At 42.2% G+C, this 21,654-nt stretch overlaps 3 protein-coding genes across 4 annotated transcripts in view; 1 reads left to right on the top strand and 2 right to left on the bottom strand.

Moving 5' to 3' along the window:
• LOC308220823 (uncharacterized protein) overlaps window positions 1-15,538 on the bottom strand; it is a 27,664-nt gene extending 12,126 nt beyond the window's left edge. Inside the window, 4 exon segments of the mRNA XM_080617305.1 lie at window positions 3,551-3,669; window positions 3,938-4,069; window positions 12,610-12,846; window positions 15,490-15,538. Of these exon segments, the coding sequence (XP_080473431.1) occupies window positions 3,551-3,665 (115 nt within the window). The 5' untranslated portion in view covers window positions 3,666-3,669; window positions 3,938-4,069; window positions 12,610-12,846; window positions 15,490-15,538.
• Window positions 3,221-15,008, top strand: TVP23A (trans-golgi network vesicle protein 23 homolog A; the record flags this gene model as incomplete). The annotated part of the gene is given in 7 exon segments (XM_080617304.1): window positions 3,221-3,283; window positions 3,285-3,394; window positions 7,940-8,084; window positions 9,952-10,041; window positions 12,691-12,816; window positions 14,419-14,548; window positions 14,947-15,008. Coding segments are annotated over 7 exon segments (726 nt in total).
• Window positions 15,333-21,654, bottom strand: NUBP1 (NUBP iron-sulfur cluster assembly factor 1, cytosolic). Of its 2 annotated transcripts, none has more exons than XM_080617303.1 (11): window positions 21,584-21,654; window positions 21,412-21,510; window positions 21,072-21,208; window positions 20,869-20,937; window positions 20,329-20,361; window positions 19,717-19,807; window positions 18,943-19,097; window positions 17,794-17,904; window positions 17,591-17,693; window positions 16,790-16,873; window positions 15,333-15,593 (listed from the first exon to the last, which is right to left on the bottom strand). In XM_080617303.1, the coding sequence occupies exons 1-11, from the start codon at window positions 21,615-21,617 to the stop codon at window positions 15,556-15,558; spliced, it is 954 nt and encodes a 317-aa protein (XP_080473429.1). In that variant the 5' UTR covers window positions 21,618-21,654; the 3' UTR covers window positions 15,333-15,555. The 2 variants fall into 2 exon arrangements, with proteins under 2 accessions (XP_080473429.1, XP_080473428.1); XM_080617302.1 differs by having other exon boundaries at window positions 15,503-16,210.

Raw genomic sequence — 21,654 nt, 5'->3', positions numbered from 1 at the left:
TGCTCGAGGGTGCAATTCTGGGCAACGCTCCAAAGAAAAAGAGAAATCAGCTGACTTCATGTTAACCACATGGATGAAACACCATATGCGACTTGGAGGAGGTTCTACTTATTGTTGAAACCGAGTATGAGACATTGCTCATTATTCATATCAAGCCTATGGCATTGATAGCACTCCTTGATAGAAAGGCCATTATTTATTCAGTGCAGAGAACTGCCTGTAAAGTAATAAGCACACTGCAGCAAGTGAATCAGTTTGGACTATTTTATGCTCTATGTTTCAGTCAGCAATTATATAAAATCTTAATGTACTTCCTAAAGGTCAAGGTTTTCCTGTGTACAAACCTGAAAACCAAACCACAATTCACAAATTCAGTGTAACTATCTTTACATTTCATGTGTTGGATCGGTATTGAGGACTTGCATCACCTTTAGGATGTTCCTAATCTTTCCAGGCTTCAAATAATTTGTAGTCAAATCAAAATACTGAAAAACTGTTGAAAATAGGACAATTTGTTCTGCAAAATCCTAGAAAACACTGGTAACTTCTAATGAGGTTATGCTTGGATGTATTTATTTTAGAACAAGGAAAAATGCTTTTCCAATAATCCCAAAATGAAGAAATTTTTGGTTTGGCCAACAATTCCTCTAGCAAACAAGCATTTTTCATCACTCTTAATTTGCTCAAAGAAAATGATAACCCATACAATATCTTGAATAATCACACAACAGTTTGACATTGCTTTTTAGAGAATGTTACTAAAACCATCTGCATGGTATAGTGATAGTCTTCTGTGGGATTATCCAAAAGACTTTCTTAGGAAAACAGATAATCCCTATAGTGAAGCAGTGAAGACAAACACTGGAAGGAGGGAAAATTAAAGAAACATTAATCTGTTTTAAAATTAAAAACCAAAACACAGGTTCTGCTTCTCTTTTTAGTTATATCATTTCACCTCTAATGAAATCAGCTAGCAGCACCAGAGTAAGTACTCAGATATCTACTTCTGTAGTAGGCGAATTGTCACCTCTCCTGCAGAAGCAAGTACTGTTTTATTTAAAAAGGAACATAGCACACAGTTATTTTCTGGTGCCTTAGAATAAAAATGCAGCAGTTCAGACAATACAGCAACATTAGTAAATCCAAACCACCAGACTTGCTAGCAGAACTGTGCTGAGAGGTGGAAGGAGAGCTGATGCAATAGATGAGATGATAATCTGGCAGTGAAGAAAATGCAAGACCTCCCTCCACAGCTTAATTCTTGTGTCAGTGCAGTTCCAGGAAATGCTTCTGAGTCAGAAAGCCAGTTCTATTTGAGTTACTGTAAATATGCTGCTTAAAGCAGAACTGCATGTTGATACAGTAAATGGAGTAGAGGTCAGCTTCAGGTATGCACATAATTATTTACTAATTGCATCTCATGATAACTCGAAGAGGTTATGTTCTTTTTATGAGTGAAAGCCTCCTTAAATATTTTAATGTTCTAGGCTACTGTGGGCCACTCCATCGAATTGCCTATTCAGTTTTATAGTGCAAGTCTGCTGTACTTACCGATACACTATGAGGTACTGTTTTAACGCTACCAAGGCCAAAATATGACTAGCACAATATTAACATTATTAGTCATAAAATGCACCTTTCCTCCCCTACAGTTACAGATCCTACTAAGAACAGCTCTACCAGTTTTTCTGATGCATTGGGTATTGTCTTGCTCTAGTAAAAAGTCTTGCACAAAGCTGCTTTCCAATTTTACCTTAGTAACTTCTGTACTTACTCAACAGATACATTCCGGATTAGTTAGAGGTTTTAGAAAAGACAAGGAAGTTATAGCAGGCTAGGGGATGAAGGGATTGAGAGTACCCCAGAGAGGACTTGAGGCACTAGTGGATGAAAGATTGGAGATGACCCACTAGTGTGTGCTTGCAGACCCCAAAGGCCAACTGCATCTTCAGCTGCATCCAAAGGAGAGTGGCCAGCAGGTCAAGGTAGGTAATTCTGCCCCTCTGCTCTGGTGAAACCCAATCTGGAGCAGTGTGTTCAGCTCTGGAGTCCTCAGTACAGGAAAGACATGAAACTGTTGGAGAAGGTCCAGAGGAGGTCACACAAATGATCAGAGGGATGGAGCACCTCTGCTGTGAGGAACAGCTGGGAGAGCTGGGGTTGTTCGGCCTGGAGATGACTCCAGGGAGACCTTTTTGCAGCCTTCCAGTTCTTAAAAGGGGCATATAAGGAAGATAGCGAGATACATTTTAGCAGGGCAATAGGATAAGGGATAATGGTTTTAAACTAAAAGATGGGGGATTCAGGCTGAACATGAGGAAAAAATTCTTTACAATAAGGGTGATAAAACACTGGCATAGGTTGCCCAGAGAGATGGATGCATCATCCCTGGAGACATTCAAGTTAAGGCTGGATGTGGTTCTGGGCAACCTCATCTAGTTGTCTAGTGCAGCTGTCTCATCTCACTTTCCTACTTCCTTAACTCTGTTGCATAACCCGTCTGCTATTTAAATAAATGCAGGAGAAACCTTTAACTAAACAGCCCAGTTACCTATGTTACACTAGTAGTACACCCCGAGTACTATGCCCATAGTGGACTACCCCTGAAAAACACAACAGGGCCCACTGTGAGGCAAGGGACAGTGCTTACAGTCTGGCCCATCACTGACAGGACAATGGATGGAAGTCCTCAAACAAGGCATGTATCATATGTGTATATGTGCATTCACCTTTCTCTCTGCTTTGTCCTTTTGGGGAGTACCTTCAGCACAAGCCCTATCCAGGCTGGTGTTCTTGGGAAGCACAAAGCTCTCATCAGTGGAGCAGACATCTTGGAGCGCTGAAACAAAGCCTCTGGCTACCTCTCGGGCTCTGGCTCCTCACGCTCGCATCAGGGCCCACAAAGCTCACTTGGCCTCTGTCAAGGCAACTGCCGAGAGCCTAACCGCCATGGGGAGCAGGGTAGCAGCTTGAGCTACCTCAGCAGCACGGATACAAAGGAGGAGGCAGGTCTGCCCGCCGGGCATCACTGCCACTGTGGTCGCCCAGCTCCGAAGCGCAGTCAAGCCCTGAGCGCGGCCCGGGTGAGGAGCTCCGGCCCCGCCGCGGGTCGCCCCGGGCAGGCGGCAGCCCGGACCCTTTTCCCTGAAACACCTCCCGGACTCTGGTAATCGCCGCGCCCGGTAACGGGGCTGCGGGTCCAGTGCGGCTGAGGCGAAGGATGAAGCAGGTAGAGGCGCCAGCAGGCGGTGCGGGGCGGGGGGCGGCGGCGCGGCTCCCCCGGTCCCTCCCTGCTGACGGGCTCCCCGCCGCAGGCGCTGGTGGACGACACCGAGGATGTGTCCCTCGACTTCGGGAGCGAGGAGGAGCTGGCGCTGCGCAAAGCCAAGATCAGGTAACGGTGCGGGGAGCGGGGCGGGCCCGGCGCGGAGGCCTCAGCATCGCGGCGCCCGCCTGAGGTGACTGGGCCTGGGCATCCCCTGCTGCTGCGGCTGGATTGGCGCATTGAAACACAGAAACGCCATTTAAACATTGAATTCCCATTTCTCACAGGGAGGGTGGTCAAGCGCTGGAACAGGCTGCCCGGGGAGGCCGGGGAGTGTGTCCGGGAGGCTGGTCAGTGTTAGGCTGCTGCAGTGAGCCCACTTGCTCGGCACGCCAGGCATCGTCCTGCCACGGATAACGGAGATTTCACACACTCATGGCCGACATAACACGGAAAAAGCCCCAGCAACCAAGCAGTGTTTTTGTTAGAGCTAGAGAAATCGAGAGAGCTCATCTCCAGCAAAACAAGTTGTGCAGCAGAGTGCTTTGGCATTGTATTGCACACCCAGCTGAAGGGAAACATCAAGTTATTTACAATAAAACTCTCATGTTCTCCTATCATGAGATGTGATATTATGTGGATTATAATGTGATTTACCCTTGCAGCTGTTACCTGAGAAAGCCCAACTCATTGATCCGTCAGGGTAAAGCAGTCTTCGCTTAGGTCACCAGAGGTGTCACTCTGCAGCTTTGTCTACACCAGGGTCCCACAGAGCTGCTGTTCCACCACTGGCTTTGGAAGAGCCTCCAGTCAAAGATTGTAAAGGGGAAAGTTTTATGTCAAAAGAAATTGTACATATGCATGCACTAGTCAGTGTATATAATCAGCTTTGACTTACATTGCTTTCTGCCCTTCCACCATCTCCAGTTTACTCTGGACCATGACAATGTTAATATTTCTTGTCAGTGTAAACAAGGAAAAATAAGAGATGTTAAGCCTAACACAAATGTTATCTGACACGCACAAATAAGCAATCACATAGCTTTACAATACAGTTACTCTGTTTTACTAGAGCCTGGTGAGGCATTTCTGCCCTTCCAGTGCATTGGACTTTGAAACTACATGAGGAGTCAGCCACAGCACAAAATTAACATTCTTGGAATTGTTTTGTTTCTGTGCTTTAGCAGCAGCAGTTTTTAAACAAAGGATTATATTTTGGTGCATCCTTGGAGAAGACAGCTGAAATGATTGGACTAAACTGGGAAATACAGTTTAGGAGTATCTTGAGTGTGCGAGCCACAGATACAGTCTGTGCGACCAGACTGGAGTTAGCATGAAGTGAAACCACCCCAAAATGTTTGTAGGAGCTCTACAGCGCAAGTTACTTTACTCTGGAGATCCATTCCTACTGGTTCACTCTACCCAACAATGTAGACAGGCAAAGTATCAGTAAACCACAGTATTCATTGATCCATGTTGTGTAGGTACTTATTTCATTAGAGACTGCTCTTCTTTCTTACCCTCATTGTGACAATACTAAAAGATACTCTCATACTGAAAAAGCTTCTGCTATAGAATACAGAAATGAAACTCCTTACATTGTTCACACAGAAGTTTGTTTTTATGTTTCTGAAGAATCTTGTGCTAACAAGTCTGGAACACACCCAATGTGCTGTTGAATTTCATTGTCCTATTAGAGGGCATAACAACATGTTACAATCATTTGTCTTTAACTTTATCCCAATTTCATCTATCTTGAACTCTGCTAGAATTTGCATGACGAGTTGTGCTTTTGTGATTCTCCAAGGCATATGCAAGTGTTCCGTAAAAGCAGAAGATGTGTGGCTAGTGATTTAGTTAGTGGCTACTTTCATAAGAAGATTAGGAAAAGCTAACTTACACCATCTTTGCAGTTCATTTCAGTACCACAACATTTGATCTGGAACAGTTAGGAGCATATGATCACTTCTTTTTCAGATCATTCAGGTAATACAACATGATCCAGCTAGAGAACCTGTTTGTTCAAAATTTGCCTAGATATATCTGAAGTACCAGACAGAGGTATGAAAAGCAGCATATAGAGTGCTGCCTGTGCACTTCTGAGCAGGTACTGGGAATGATTCTCCTGTGGTTCAGCGGTATACATTAGGGTTAATCCAATTTGATTCCTTAATATAGGATGCAACTAAACTCATAACATCTCATTCCTATCCTGATAGGCATCAGTGTTGCCAACTCAATGGAGTTTACTGTAACAAGATAAATGGTAATCATTTAGCCTCAGGACTCCAGGTCTACACTACATGGGTTTAAATGCAGCCAGATTACTAGAAGTCCAAGCAAGTGGGTTTCTGTGCTTCCAGGAGTGAATATGTCAAACAGAGCCAGTGCAGAGTTTTAGCTACCTTTATGCATTACTGGATTTGAAGGCAAAACCCAAAGTTACCATGTTTTAAAGCCTATACTGACTTCCATTAGTACAAGAAATCATGTTAGTTTAGACAATGATTTCTTAATGTCATCATACTTCTGGAAATCAGCTTTTAAAAAAATTTATAAAGTACAATTAAATTCTATATAAATGCATAAGAAAAGCTATAAAACTTATTCTTTCAAAAAGGATGCAGGTGGTTTAGCTTCAGGTTTTAAAGGCAATTTTATCTATCTGGGATTATCTCCTTAGTAAAAATTCTGTTCATGTATGATAGGAGCTATGTTTCATCTCATGGCTGTGAATTAAGAAAACATTTGTTCTGTTAAGTGAGGAAATGGACAGTTTATTTACTGGATTCTGTTAGTTTCAGGATTTTTTTTTTTTTTTTAAGTGTAAATAGGTGGACATTTCCTGAGATAAAGAGAGTTGTCCAAAGGATGGGATGCAAGTTTTAATATATCTCCATATTCTTTCCCTAGGACAAGAACCTGCAAGTCTGTCTTTGGCTTGGCTAGCCATATCCTTGCGAGGGGACTGATACTCTGTAGTCTCAATAAAGAGTTTAGTGCTGTAAGAAATGTGAGCCTTTTGCATATGTACTGCTTATTTTTAGTACACACCCTTCCAAGTTTGATATTGGATTGGTAATTCATCATCTGACTTTCAAAATGAAGCACTACCCTAAAGTTACTTTCACATCTGAAGCACTGATATAGTTACAAAAGCTCAGTCCACCCTGATAAGCTTTAGAGCTGTGATCTCTGAATAGCTTGTATTGACACATGATACCACTGACTCAGTGAACTCTCATACCTTCTTGATTGAGATCCAGACCTGAACTAGCAAGACAGTCTGTCTTTGACAGTTAAAATATTCCCTCTGCTCCACCCACCCACCTACCCGCTTATGGCAGAAAAAGCTCCTTCTACTTAAAATTTCACATGTTTAGTTTTAAGTCAGAAAAGTTTTTGGAAAGTTTGAGGTTAGCATGGACATGATCAACAGTAAATATAAACTACAGCTGGGCCTCATGCTTGCTTCTCTAGTGATGCATGTGCAATACTACAAGCACAGTATTGCCATGATAGAAAAGATGATTAGTAGGACAGTTAAACAGCTATAGAATAATAATATTACAACCTAGATATAAATATATAACTATTATAACTTATTTCTCATTCTAATATATGGTAATAAGTAATTATAATTACATATATATGTATCATTTTATTATACACAATAATAGAAGAACAAATTTAATAGCTGAATAGTTAATTATGACCTAGTCCATACTACTGTTATTGTTTATAGAGGCAGAGGAGCTAGATGAGAGAATCGCTGACTTTAAAAATAAATCCTATTCAGAAAACAAATTTTAGTCACCCAGTTTCAAAGGAAGAAGTTACTTAAATGCAACAGCCTCTAGCTAACTGTCACTTCAAAGTAACACAAACTCAACTGTACAGAATAAATTTTTTGCACTTGGCATATTACCCTGAAAATTGTCCTGTGCTCATTACAGCATTCTGCAAACTCCCTGTCTCACTGTACAGGCCAATATTCCATGCTATAGAGCTGCTGCTTCCACTTAAATTCCCCTTTATTTTGTTACAGACTTAATTTTGTTTAATCAGCAAAGCACAAATATCTAGTGAAATTTATGAACATTCACTAATAGGAACTGTTAGCTTGTACTCCCTCTGTATAAGGAAGTGTTTGGTTTCAGACATTACATATGAAGATTCATTTTGCCTTATAACCAGCAGCTATTTTTTTAGGGTTTTTTTTATTTGTTTCAGAGTTTCTGTTCTTGTTTTCAAAACAGTTCTGAAAGGCATAAGATACATTTTAATTCTTCTGTGCTTTGCAATTCTGATTTATTTAATGAAGTGATGAGGATTTTAGGGTACAATGTTGAGCACAATCACTAAATTCCTTCATGCATTACTAAAGAAACTGGTGAAAGGCTATTTTGTTCTGTCTTTGAGAAAGTTTTGACTTGAACAGCACATTCCGTCTTTTAGCTTTAGTTTGAAGGTTGCCTATTGGAAATACTATTGCTTTGATAATGAAGATAGACATTAACATATGAAATAATACCAGCTATGCACCAAAATACTACTACAGAAAAAGAACCACAACTAGAAATAGTTGTGTTATACTACATTGTTAGCAAATACTGTAACATTCCTTTTTGTTCCATAACTTCCTAAGCGCCTGTGTTTGGGGTTTTTTTCTAGGCACCCGTTGGCTACCTTTTTCCACCTGTTTTTCCGAGTGAGTGCCATTGTCACCTACTTGTTGTGTGACTGGTTCAGCAACAGCTTCGTTGCCTGTTTTGTCACTATTCTCCTCCTTCTATCCTTTGACTTTTGGTCAGTTAAGGTAAGATGTCACTGAGTAATAACTACCTTTGAAAGATTCTGTGTACTATTAAATAAAGCAAAAAAGGAAAAGCATATACTGACAGAAGTGACAAAGACGTGATCTGTTAATTCATTAAATGTCTAGTCGTTCTTCATTAAGGCATTTACATATCTTGGCTAGTATTTATCACCATGTTCTCAATGCCTGATGGGAGCTACTAATATGGTGAGAAAATCACCTTGCTTGCAGTAGAGCTGTTTGTATGCTTTCCCCCCTAAAAAAATACAGAAATAAAGTAGTAGTGGTTTTCAGTAGTGAATGCCAAAGGACATCCAAAGCCACAATACTGTGCCTAGGTGCAGCGTACAGCAGCTGCAGAAGACTCCTGGGAGCCCAGCTATGGCACTGGAGCCCTAAGCACATGCAGGCAGGTAGCTCAGGCCAGCCTAGAATCCCAGGGGCTCCACATAGAATCATAGAATGGTTTGGGTTGGAAAAGACCTTAAGATCATCCAGTTCCAACCTCCCTGCCATAGGCAGGGACACCTCACCCTAGATCATGTCACCCAAGGCTCTGTCCAACCTGGCCTTGAACACTGCCAGGGACAGAGAATTTACCACTTCTTTGAGGGGCCTGTTTCAGTGCCTCATGACCCTCACAGTAAAGAACTTCCTCATATCCAATCTAAACTTCCCCTGTTTAAGTTTAAACCCATTACTCCTTGTCCTGTCACTATAGTCCCTGATGAAGAGTCCCTCTCCAGCACCCTTGTAGGCCCCCTTCAGATACTGGAAGGCTGCTATGAGGTCTCCACGCAGCCTTCTCTTCTCCAGGCTGAACAGTTCCAACTTCCTCAGCCTGTCTTCATACGGGAGGTGCTCCACTCCCCTGATCATCCTTGTGGCCTTCTCTGGACTTGCTCCAACAGCTCCATGTCCTTCTTATGAAAGGAGACCAGAACTGCACACAATACTCCAAGTGAGGTCTCACGAGAGTAGAGTAGAGGGGCAGGATCACCTCCTTCAACCTGCTGGTCACGCTTCTTTGAATGCAGCTCAGGATACCGTTGGTTTCTGGGCTGTGAGCGCACACTGAAGCCGGCTCATGTTCATTTTCTCATTGACCAACACCCCCAAGTCCTTCTCCGCAGGGCTGTTCTGAATCTCCTCTCTGCCCAACCTGTGGCTGTGCCTGGCATTGCCCCGACCCAGGTGCAGGACCTTGCACTTGGCATTGGCCACCTCACAAGCATGTCAAGGTCCCTCTGGATGGCATCCTTTCCCTCCAGCTGTCAACCAAACCACACAGCTTGGTGTCATTGGCAAACTTGCTAAGGGCACACTCAATCCCACTGTCCATGTTGCTGACAAAGATGTGGAACAGATTTGGTCCCAACACCAGCCTCTGAGGGACACATGTGAACAAGGCTTTTGTTGTATGGGACTGAAGCATTGATGTATATTCAATATACTGAAACCTAGTATTCAACCAGGTGCAGAAATATTTTCTTAATTTGTTTGCTTGATTCCTCACAGCTTAATCATCCTTTTTTCCACTGTGGTTTTGTTTGCAGTTCTCCTCTCCTGCTGCGGAAATTTGTTTACTGGGGGTTTCTCCAACTAACTGACTTAGAAAAGATACACCTCATAATTTCTTACCTAAATCAATATTATTGTGCTAATTATCTTGTCAGAAAAGAACAGGCCTCTAAATTTGTGGGAACTCATCCATCCTTACCGACTGTTGAGCTCAGGCTGACACAGCTTTTATAAAATACTAAAATTAGTTCTAAAATAATATGATTTTCGACATGCCTTTCTTTTTTGTTAGTCTGACAAGTGAATTATGCTACCGATTAATGTAAATAATTGTTTCTGTCACTAGAATGTGACAGGAAGACTCTTGGTTGGTTTGCGTTGGTGGAACCAGATTGATGAAGATGGAAAAAGCCACTGGGTGTTTGAAGCAAAAAGGGTAAGTCTGCTAACAAAAGTAGGCACAGGACAAACAGAATCCATAGGAAAGCTTGTAAAGTTGATACCAAGTCAAATAAAGTAACCAAGGAGCACCTTTGTAACAGTTATGTTTATCCAGCCTCTACAGAAGATAAGGTAAGTATTCAGTTGCAATCCCCTGGATTGTCACATCCTGGAAACATTTAGGACAGAACCAGACTCACAACATCGCCACCATTTGCATCAGCAGAATAAACATTCATAGCATGGTACTACTGGTATGAAATGGCTTTGGTAGTTCTGTTTTCCAGTGAGAATATCTTGTAATAAACATATCGTCCCATAGTCAATCGCGATGCAGAAGCCTCTTTAGGAAAGACCTATGTTGAAAGCAATGCTGAATAGTTTGTATCCAGGATGGTAAAATTAATATTTTATTCATGCTCATGGAATATACTGGGGAATAGAACCTGGATCACAGAGGACTCTGATACTGCCAGTGCTCTCCCAAACACCCTGAGCAAAAATGCTCTGAAATGGTGTGGCATCACTGCCACAGTCAAGACTGCAGGCTTTTGCTTTCACTTGCTATTGTGCTCTCCACAACCTCATTCAGGCAAGAGCCTGTCAGAACACCACTTCAGGTGCTACTCACTAGGATTCTTTGCAGCCAGTCCAGCTGGGCACAGAGCCTGTGTAGCAGCGCAGTGCGGAGTGGGTACCCTCCGTGTGCAGGCCTGGAGTGCCCCCTAGTAGCCCTGTGGCTGGGCAAGGCTGCAACCCGCAGTGGGGCTGCGCACCTTTGAGTGTGGAGATGTTAATGTATTGCAACTGAAACCCAAAATCATAGGCTAGCCTGCACAGAAGCAAAGAAAGTAGAGCACCTTCAGAGTTTCTTAGTTCTGTCAAGTCAAAACAAGAGCTTTCTTAGCAGTTAAAAGCAATAGCATCCATAAAAAGACCTGACCTCAAAATACTGAGGTGAGCCAGCCTAATTCACCTCCTACAGTTTGTTAGTTCTAGCCTAGAAGTACAAAGTTGACCCAGCTGTATGAGCTAAAGCCTTCTGGCAAATGGTAGCTTGATTAATTTGAAAATCAGCACCGGGAAGGGACATATAATTAGAGTGGATTGTATTTTTGTCATGGCTTCTTGGTAGGAAATACATTGTCTTGGCAAGGTCCTGGACTATGTGCAATTCTTGTAATTTTCAGAGTCAGGCATTCCCCACCTCATTTGCTAGTTCTCTAGCAACTTTAAGTTCTCTTGCTTTACAGGTAAATTTGCTTAGAAATATTCCAAATCACTTAGCAAATCAATAAGCAGCTAATTACTGGGGGGATGTTGGTACAAGAGGGGCTCACCCTTGAAATCCTACCTCTGTTGAGATTTAGCTAGAAGAAAAGTAATTCTTACACTTATATTCCAACTACCACAATCCCCCTCTCCTTTCTTTTAGGACAATTGCAGCCTTTTGTAATCTTGTTCAAATTAATTAGGTCTTTTAGGTGCAGAGTTCTCAGGTGTACTGACACGTTCTCCTCCTAAATAGTCAGTGCTAGTGCAGTGTCCTGTTGGTTAATTTGTCAGTAGTTTGGGACACAGGTGATTAAACTGTTTTATTGATCCAGAACATCTGTCTTCTGTAACTATGAAGTCATAGAACATTATTCTCTGGACCTCTGCAACATCACTGGTTTGGAGGGTACATGAGAAAATCAAAGATGCCTTGTAATTATTGTATGTTTCAGGGGTTTCTTAGGCAAGATAGAGTAACTTAATCGTATTTACAAGTTGGATGCCACTGTCTGCATCAAGATGGATGGATGAGTCTTATTTTTACATGAGAATTCAAGATACTGAAAATGAACTAAAATGGTTTTCAGAGTGGGAGAGTCCTCAGGGTTTTCTTATCTAGTTGTGAAGCTTGCATTTCAGAAGCTGGCACAACCGGTGGTTGAGTGGTCTGAGGTTTGGAGTGAGATTTTGAATTCTGGTCTCCTGGAAAAGATCAGAACTTTCTGCACAATTCTCTTTCTTTAGTATCTTCTAGGTAATAGGAGTGAACAGTGAGCCTTTCAATGTATACAAAGACATAGGAGTTGTGTTGACCTGAAGATACCTGCAACCAGGGCTTTTTGCAGACTTTCTGCCCTTCCCCCTCATGCTTTTGATTTGTGAACAGGGCACCTGTCATGAATTTACACTACAGACAGTGAAGTACCGGCACTGAAGTTCTTCTGCTTGTAACACTATCTTCTGTTTCACACTTCTCTAGGGCCTTGGTAAAGTTTGAATCTAATGTCACAGTTAACAATATTTCTGAAATTTAAAAAGGAATTGTCAGTGTAACAGAGCTTTGACTTTAAAATACTACTGATCCGTAGTCTTAGTGGGAGCTATCAGTGACAAAAGGAATAATTCTGTCATTCAAATGTGAACAAAGACCAAAACATTTTGAAAAGAAAAAGCTGTCAACATATGGTAGGGCAGCAGGCAGAAAAGCTGGCATTAGCTACTTCTCTGCTTATTCAGTCTTCCTTCTATGCATATAATAAGTGAGATTTAGGTAAAGATGTAATCTTACCTATTTCTTCTCCTCTGCTGATTTGTTATTTATTGTGGATTTTGTCTTTGTGACTCGTGGTTTCAAAAATTTTCCTTCTAGGTGCCTTCAATAGCTGCCTCAACTGAAGCTGAAGCTCGAATCTTTTGGCTTGGTCTCATTATCTGTCCAGTTATTTGGACCATGTTTTTCTTTAGCACGTTGTTCTCCTTGAAGCTGAAATGGCTGGTAAGTCTGGGAGTACTGACAGACCTGTGGCTGACAGAAAGTGTTGATAGAGAGAAAACCCCAGATCTGTTAGTTTTACAAACATCTTCGAACCAGTACAGAACTTGTAACAGCACAAAAATTCTAGTAACAACAGCTTTGTGAGATCACAAGGAGTTTTCTGCAGCCAAGCCCTGCACTCTGGAACAGATTAATTTTTAGCCTCACTTCTACCAGGTTGTCAGGTGTCAGCTCCTTCGTCTAACTTGAGAACCTGAAGTGAAATTCAGTCAAAGAAAGCAAATAGGATAGGACAAAAAGCAAACCAGTGATGCTGGTTTTCAGGTTTTTAAATATCTTTGGGACTGGAATGTTACTTGCTCTTAAAAATAAGTCTCTGATACCATTCCTTTTTGAAAGAGTAAATACCATAGTGTTTAAAACCTTGATAAATTGAGCTGTCAGTATGTATAATTTCTGTATTTATAAGCAACCTACCCTACCCAAAAAAAAGTACGATGTATTTTTCTAACTACAAAGGGAAATTTACTCCATAAACTGCATTAAGATATCTATGAAATCTTCGTATTTTCCCCTGTAGACACAAAGTGCCTCGATAATCCCCATAGAACTCATTTTGTCAAGTTCCTAGCCTTGCTCAGTATAGTTCTTAATTCAGTTTGAAAAGGTAAAAAGCATCTTGGAGATGTGCAGCTACATAACCAGTAACAGATTACATTTTATTAAATGAAACAGGAAATTTAGCTATGCATTTGAATCAATTGCAAATCATTGACCACTTTCTGCTGCCCTGAATGGCACAGCCAAACAAGCAATAGTTGAACTAAACTGCAGTCTTTCTCCACCACTCCAGCTTTATCTTTAGGACCAGTTTGTTTGCTAAATTAGGAGCTGGTTGGAGGTGGAACCCTAACTGGCACTGGATGCAGGCTGTTCAGGTGGTTGCAAAAGGCAAGTTACACAGATGAAAATATGATAGCTCCAAGGAAACTGTTGCTGAGGCTAAGAAAAACAACTTAAGTAAGTTATTTCATTAGTCAATCAATCAAATGGGTTTTGCCTACTGCTAAACCTACAGTACCACAAAAGGATCAGATTAGTTTCACTGCCTGATAATGCTAGATATTGATTCCTATCTATCAATCCTCTTTGAAAATCTGCAAGTTACAGGATCTTATTTGTATTTAATAAGGCATTTGTCAGCTAAACAAGACTGCAGGTTTGCTATGTATCTGAATGTGAAACTTGCAGATACAAATCAAGCTAAACAAAAGTGGAATGATTATGGAATCTGTTCAATAGGTGCTTTTTTGATTAAGTGCTTGCAGGAAAGTAATGAAATCTTTCAAGATACAGAATGACAAAATAAATATGTATCAGTGTTTTGATCAAGAGACATTTTGTAGAAAGGAACTATTGTGTCTGACAGATTGGATCTGTCTGAAGATCTTTTATTATTGGAAGGACTATCCCCCTCTTGTAGCATTTATGTACATCTAAATAGTATGTGCACATATGTACACACCTGTATATATATATTCTACACATGTAGTCTGTATATAGTGGTATATTTATCCCAGCTCAACTTTCGTTTGTCCACAGGCTCTTGTGATAGCTGGGATCTCCCTTCAGACTGCTAATTTATATGGCTACATCCACTGCAAATTAGGGGGACAAAAAAGCATCAGCAGAGTAACCTCAAGGTTTTTTGTCACAGCAGATGTTCCCAAGAGTAAGTACCAAGTTGGTCTGTCAGCTACAACCTCTGAAGTACCACATACCAACCTGCCCCACGCTGTTGGGTTTGGCTCTTCCCAGGTCTTAGTTCCTGAAATAACCCCGGCAGGGATGTCCTGACCTTCCTCTAAGCCTTACTCCATTTCACTCTGCTCTGTGTTCGGAGGCCTGCTGAAGCTTCCCAGCTGAGCTGTTTCCAAACCCCATGAAAAACGTCCTCCAAGTTAAGACTTTGGAGAGGTGCCTCCTGAGGTCTTGTAGTGCCTCTGGTTAGGTAGAGCTGGGGGACCCACCTTCAACCCTCAGGCTCCCACATGCTCTTCCCTGATTTTTATATAAGATTCCTACATACTAGGGGTGCTGACACCCTCATGTCCTGTGCTCATCCTACAGAACAGACGAGGAGAATGTCAGGAGACCGCACTGACGAACATGGGAAGACAGGCACTAGATAAGCAAATAAGGAAGAACAAGGAGGATAAATAGTAAAAACACTCATTTGTGAAAACTGTTCTTCATAGGAAAGTATTTAAGTAAAGCTCTTCTAGAATTATACCTGCATGAAATCATGATTTTGTCATTTGTGTTCAAGTCTTTAGATTCTGAAAGGTTTAGAGCCTTTGCTACTTGTTTCATCAAAAAGTAGTTTACATAGTCACAACCCCAATGATTACAGTTCATACAGAGCACACTAACACACCTGTCAACTAACCCCAAACTGTTGGATTATCTTAACCAAGAATTAGGATGGAATCAGAAAATGATGCTCATTTGTTTTATTTTAGAACTACAATAAACAAAACCAAACTGCCTTTCCCCTGGAACACAATACTGGTTTCTCAAACCCTTGATTCCTCAATAAAAACAGAGTGGAATTACAATCACAAACAGCCTCTCAAAGATACTAAATGCTTATTTTTAAGTGTTCGGGCTTACAGTCAAGTAGAAGGAAGAACAAAAGTCATTCAGGAAGTTCACAGAGTACTTGTGTGGAGCAGCCAGTTACATGTAGTTACAGTACGTTAACCCTATTCTGATACCTGTAATAAATAAAATATTGTACTATAATTAACTCACCTAAACTCCAGTAGGTTTTTACTTTAAAACTGATGGCAATTGTAAAAAGAGACACTACTGCACTGAATCTCACTCAAAATATGATCTTTTCCACTGAAATGGTGTTATCCAGTGAAAGCACAAGCGAGCAGGTGTTACAGCTCATGCTACCATGTGTGTAGCAGATACATTAGATACAACACTCCCATACCAACGAAGTGTATTTTATATTCAATTTTCTAAACAAAATCTCATGCACGCATGTCTTCAAATGCCAACTGCACGTTCAGGCTGTTAATATGACGACCCAGGATGCAGCCTGCACCTGTGCAACCCAGCTGAAGACTCAGTTTTACAGCGCTGTAGCAAGGTTTGAGACCACCTATGAACTATAGGAGTCTTCAACTACGGAAAGAACCTAAGGCAAGAACATTTATATTAAGAATTTATTTGCAATATACAAAAAGAATACATTCTTTCTATTATATCAAGGCATAAGTTATTTTTCTATAATTAAACAGGAACTACATTTTTATTCCATTCCTAGATTAAATAATCTTTTCTTCTGGAAGATGGTGTTGATTACAGTACTCCTGAATTCCTGCAAAGACAGGGATAAAGTAATATAAATAATATTTCAGTTGCACTTCACAAGTTAATTACTGCTGCCTTACTCTGTCCCCTGTTAATACAAACACCACTAGATGGGTCTTTATCACAGTGAAAATGGCTTTAGCAATTTCCCAGCCATTGTATTTTTTCAAACTGCTCATCCCCGGCTCGTCAGGTAGCTTTTGTATGGGTTTTTGTGCCATTACAGTTAGAAGTGGAGGCAATACTTTGCCAGCTGTGTCACACTCAGCCGCAACAGGCCTGCTCAAGAATCCTGGAATGTTTCTGTGAGGGCAAGTATACACACATCTTTTCTGAAAACTAAACTAATGACTGAAGCCAAATGTTGAAACCAGTTATTAAATACAGTTTTGTTTCTGCTTTAGAAGCCTGTTGTAACTGATGACTGTGAATTAGTATTTGCATCTGTTACTTTCATAACTACTACACATGTCTATTGTTGTTATTATTCGGGGCAAACCAACATAATTCTGCTTAACACAGATATTTATTGCAGAAGTGCTCAGAGCTGGGAGGACTCATTCAACACAGTGATTTTCACACTTACTCTGAATGATGTTCCTGTACGATGATGTAGCTGGAGATTCAGGCGCTTCAGACAAGAAAGACTGGCCTTTGTCACAACATTTTCCTTGAAGGACAGGGAAAAACACAAAAGCAAAGCAATGGGAAAAGATGAAGTTTATTTTACCCTTTATTCTGCTATCAGTTATCTCTCTCCAAAAGGCCACCTACATCTCTTCCTTATGTCAGTAATATAACTGAGAACTACAGCTTACAGTTCTACGAAGGAATATTTATCAACAGGAACCTTCACTTATTAGTTCGGAAGTACATGTTCCTGGATGTCATTAAATCAAGTATTAATTGGTAACAGCTAGAGGGCAAGGAACTAAGCCTTCCTACTCTCCACAAGGGAGCTTGGGTGGTTCCAGGAACTCTGAAGTTAAAGCACTAGTTTTAACACTTAACACCCACAAGATACTATTCTTTGTAGTGGTGTCGATTTTATTCAGTCTGCACTTCCAGGTGATAAAACCAAAAAGAAAGACATATTCTTCAGATATGATTACACAGCTGAAAAGATGCATAATCTAATCTTAAACAAGATTACATTTCAGGCTAAGGGAGTTATCTAAGCACTTTCCCCTTTCACACCACACTGTGCTGCAGTTCCAGGAACTTCTGACTGAAAAAAAAATAAATGTCTTAGCTAAAAGGGAATATTTACCTAAGACAAAATATTTCATATTCTAATTTATCAGTGTCCAAGTCAGCGTTTTCCGGTAACAATGTCAGTATAGGAGAAAAAACTTGTTTTAAGCATAGTGCACTACAGTAGCTTTACCTATTCGAGGATCTAGAGGCACTTTACCCAGGAGGGAAACATTTAAATTTTGACACATCTTCTCTGCACCTCCAGTAGTCGGGGGAAAGATCTGAGACTCTTTCTAGGACAACAGGAAAATCAGAGTTAAATACTTCAGTTTTTGAGAGCAAGGTGGGTTTGCAGCCATGGTAAAACCCACTGTAGCATGCAGGCAGCCTTACCTTACACTTTGGACATATAAAGCCACTCATATTTTCCACAACGCCTATGACTGGCAGTTTCACTTTATGGCAGAAGTTGATCTCCTTTCGAACATCCTGAAGCGCTACTTCCTGCAAACATTGGGAAACACCGCTATTGTAACATTTGGATGTTGAACCCAGTGAGTACATCCTTAGAGCATTTTTAAGGGAAGTTTATGATGCATTATTACAGTTCTCTTTGTATTTTGAAGACCATGAACCTCTGTTACGTGCTCCAGCAATAATTCCAAAGGTAGCAGTAGAATAGGTTCAACAGTTCTAGCCCACTGAATGTGGATCTGTTTTGAAATCTGACTGGACTCTAGCAGAGATTCAGCCACGTTCATCTCCTGTATTAATCTTGTATCTTTAGTTCTTGATAGGTAACTTTCTCACATTTTCAGTTCACAGGAAGACCCCTGGGATTCTCAGTAGAGCAGGCAAGAACAAGAACCACCAAATTCAATTGGAAATAGTTTATCATCCCCTCAGACTTTTCAGATATATGTATGACCTCTTGCAGTTCTCCTGCTCCCCTCTCCTTCCCTCACCACCTATCCAGTATTGCCTTCACCACTTCACTTCCTTCACATTTTATTCTTTCAGCTGTTGTGGAAATGCTACATGTCTTTTGCTACTTTGATCTCTTCCTTGCCACACCAAGCACTAAAACATGTTTGCTGACTTTCAGCTCTCATTTAAAAATGCACATCATAACGTTGCCTACTGGAGGCAATAGGCTACTTCATGTGGTGTCAAACAGTGCACATCTTACCACTTAAAAACTATACTTCCCCCTGATTCCTGAGCACTAGGCCATTGGCGAGCAGATTACAGATTGACGATGTGAACTCTGATCTTGCTCAAAGAATGAAGCAAAATCCTGCCTTTCCTTCACACACAACCCAATAGCTTTTGCCTGTGAACTGCCTAGTAATTTAGTGACCTGCTCAGATCCCACCTCTCCCCTGAGACACCCATAGCTCACAAACCAGCCAGCTGTAGGACAAACCAGGAATGACAACTCCCTTTGGCTCTGGACCGTCATTTCTTTGCAGTCCGTCTCTAACCCAAGGATCAGCTGTAACTGCCACGAGGCTTCCACCAACAGAAACCAAGTTCTCCTACCTGAGGAGTAGTGATTATAACAGCTCCATCGACATGCGTTGCACTGAGGTACTGCACAATAGACAGATGTTCATCCGACGTTCCTGGAGGTGTATCTACGATCAGGTAGTCGACTTCACCCCAGTCCACGTCACGAAGAAATTGTTTGATCAACCCTTAAAGAAAGGATGAAAAAAAAAAAGGTGGAAGAGAAAAAAAGTCTCCCCACAGTTAAAATTTTAGAGTCTTTCAACTTTTACAGTCCAGGTCTGCAGATTCTGCCGACTTGTCAGTTTAACTACAGGAATGCTTATTTTGCTAAGGCTTCTGACAAGCCTGTAGTGACAGAAAAAGGGGAATGGCTTTAACCTGACAGAGGGGAGACTGAGATGAGCTCTTAAGCAGAAGTTCTTCCCTGTGAGGGTGCTGAGGCACTGGCACAGGTTCCCAGAGAAACTGTGGCCTCCCCATCCCTGGCAGCGCTCAAGGCCAAGTTGAATGGGGCTTGGAGCAACTTGGTCTAGTAGAAGGTGTGCCTGTCTGTGGACAGGATGGATCCAGTTGGAATTGGATGAGCTTTAAGGTCTTTTCCAACCCAAACTGATCTGTGATTCTATAATTTACAAAAATACAGCACTTGACTTTCATCAAATGAATGTTCAACTAAAGAAAATAAGTAACCATTCACTCATTTTTCCTACAGGTTACCATACTATTTATGTTCCTAATTAAATGTGCTTATGACATGAAATCTTTCAAGTACATAAATTACCGTTAAAAACACTTGATACATACCATTCTTTTTGGGTCCTCTCCAAATGACAGCATCATCAGGACTACTGAGCAAGAATCCCACTGACATGACACCTAAGTTTTCTTCAACATACTTAGGAGAAGTAGAGAACCTCAGTTAGAACATACAGAAGAGTACAGACAGACTCGTGAAACGAAGTCTGAAACCAGACCTTGTAGAAAAAGCAGCAGGGGAGGGGAGCCATGAAGAAAATAAAGGCAGAGAACCTACACATATCTGATCAAAGGGCATTAGAAACTACACCTTTTGCAAAATGCTGACCAGCTACATTCACGGACTGAAAAAATCCAGTCGTAGTAAGACTTACTGTGGTATTTAACAGCATACGCACAGTAGTCACAGTATAGTAAGAAATTCAGTAAACGAGAGATACTTAAAATCAAACTATTCAAGAAATATAGTATTATTAAGAAATTAAACATTGATTTATATATATAGCCTGTAAGTTCTATAGGGTCTGGGAATTTATGTCATTAGAAAAAGAACCAACAGCAGCACCCCATGTAACCCCACCTCATTAGTTTCCCCCCTAGCAGGCAGTACCCAACCCAAACAAACCCAAAGGCCTCTCTGCAAGGGTTGCCCCAACTCACCACTGGAGACCAGCCAGATCCGCTCTGATGAACCTGAAAACGGACAAGAGCCATCAAGTGATATTGTAAATGAATACAGATGTCACATAAAACACATAAAGCTCTGCCCTGCCAATAGGTACAGTGATGCTTGTGCTGCAGCAGCTGAGCTAAGAGCTGCAGAAGAACCAGATCTCCACTAGCAAGTGACTAACAACTGTTCAACCCACCTGCAAGAAGTTTACCCATGACTTTCTAGATTGACATAAAATATTTCAGGGCTGGTCATGCTGACTTCACTTAAGTTCTATGTAGCCATGAACATATGGCCAATATACAGCAAAAGTTGGCTTGCAGAGCTGGTCATCCTGAAAGGAGACAACTCTTACAGACTACATCACGCTGAACTTGCCCATCTTGCCTGTACTTCCTTGCCCACTGCCACATCCATTTCCCAATAAACTGCTCTTTTAGAAGTTTTAATAAACTCTACAAGACCGTAAAACGTTAATGAAAATTGGGCAGATATCCTTTCAGCAACACGTTTGAGCGTTCACTTACCTGTTCTCCTTCCAGACCCATCATTTTAGGGATGGATGGCCCGCAGATATCGATGTCCAGCAGAGCAATCTGGAACACAGCCCAGCCCCCCGCTGGCAGCCGCCTGGAACGCTCCCTCGACCCGCACAGCGGGTCGGCAGGTCCGAGCGGGGGTCGGCCGCCGCCACCCTACCCCGTGCCGCCCCCCCGCCCGCCCCGCGCACCTGCTTGGCCTCGTCCGCCGCCAGCCCGTGAGCCAGAAGGGAGCTGAAGGTGCTCTTGCCCACGCCGCCCTTCCCCGAGAGCACCAGCACCGTGTGCTTCACCGACCGCAGCCGCGACCGCAGCTCCGACAGCTCCGCTGCGGCAGCCACAGAGGTCAGCGGCGAGCAAGCACGACCGTCTCAAACGCCCTCCGCGCCCAAGACTCCATGAACCCCACCACGACAAACACCGCCTCTTACCCAAGCAACGCCCCCACTCCCATAAGCTCCCATAGACTCCGCTTACTACACAAGCCCCTCCATACACAAGGCCCGCCCCCCCCGCCCAGGCCCCGCTCACCCGGGTCCGGGGCGGTGCCGGCAGCGCAGAGCCCCTGATTGGGGCAGCCCTGGCAGGCGGCGGCCCTGCCCGCCTGGGCGCTGCTGATCCCTGGGCAATCTGCAACAGACAACGAGGCTAGAGCATGAGTGCGGCCGGTCCGACCGACCGACCGACCGACCGCTCCCCTCACCCTCCGGCTGCGGCCCACCAACCGCCTCCGCCATGCCGTCCACAACGCGTCACTTCCACCCGGCGCCAAAG

Source organism: Psittacula echo (assembly GCF_963264785.1).
Source record: "Psittacula echo genome assembly, chromosome: 5".
NCBI lineage: Eukaryota > Metazoa > Chordata > Aves > Psittaciformes > Psittacidae > Psittacula > Psittacula echo.
The sequence above is the reverse complement of the archived record's forward strand: the minus strand, read 5'-3'. Positions and strand labels throughout refer to the sequence as shown.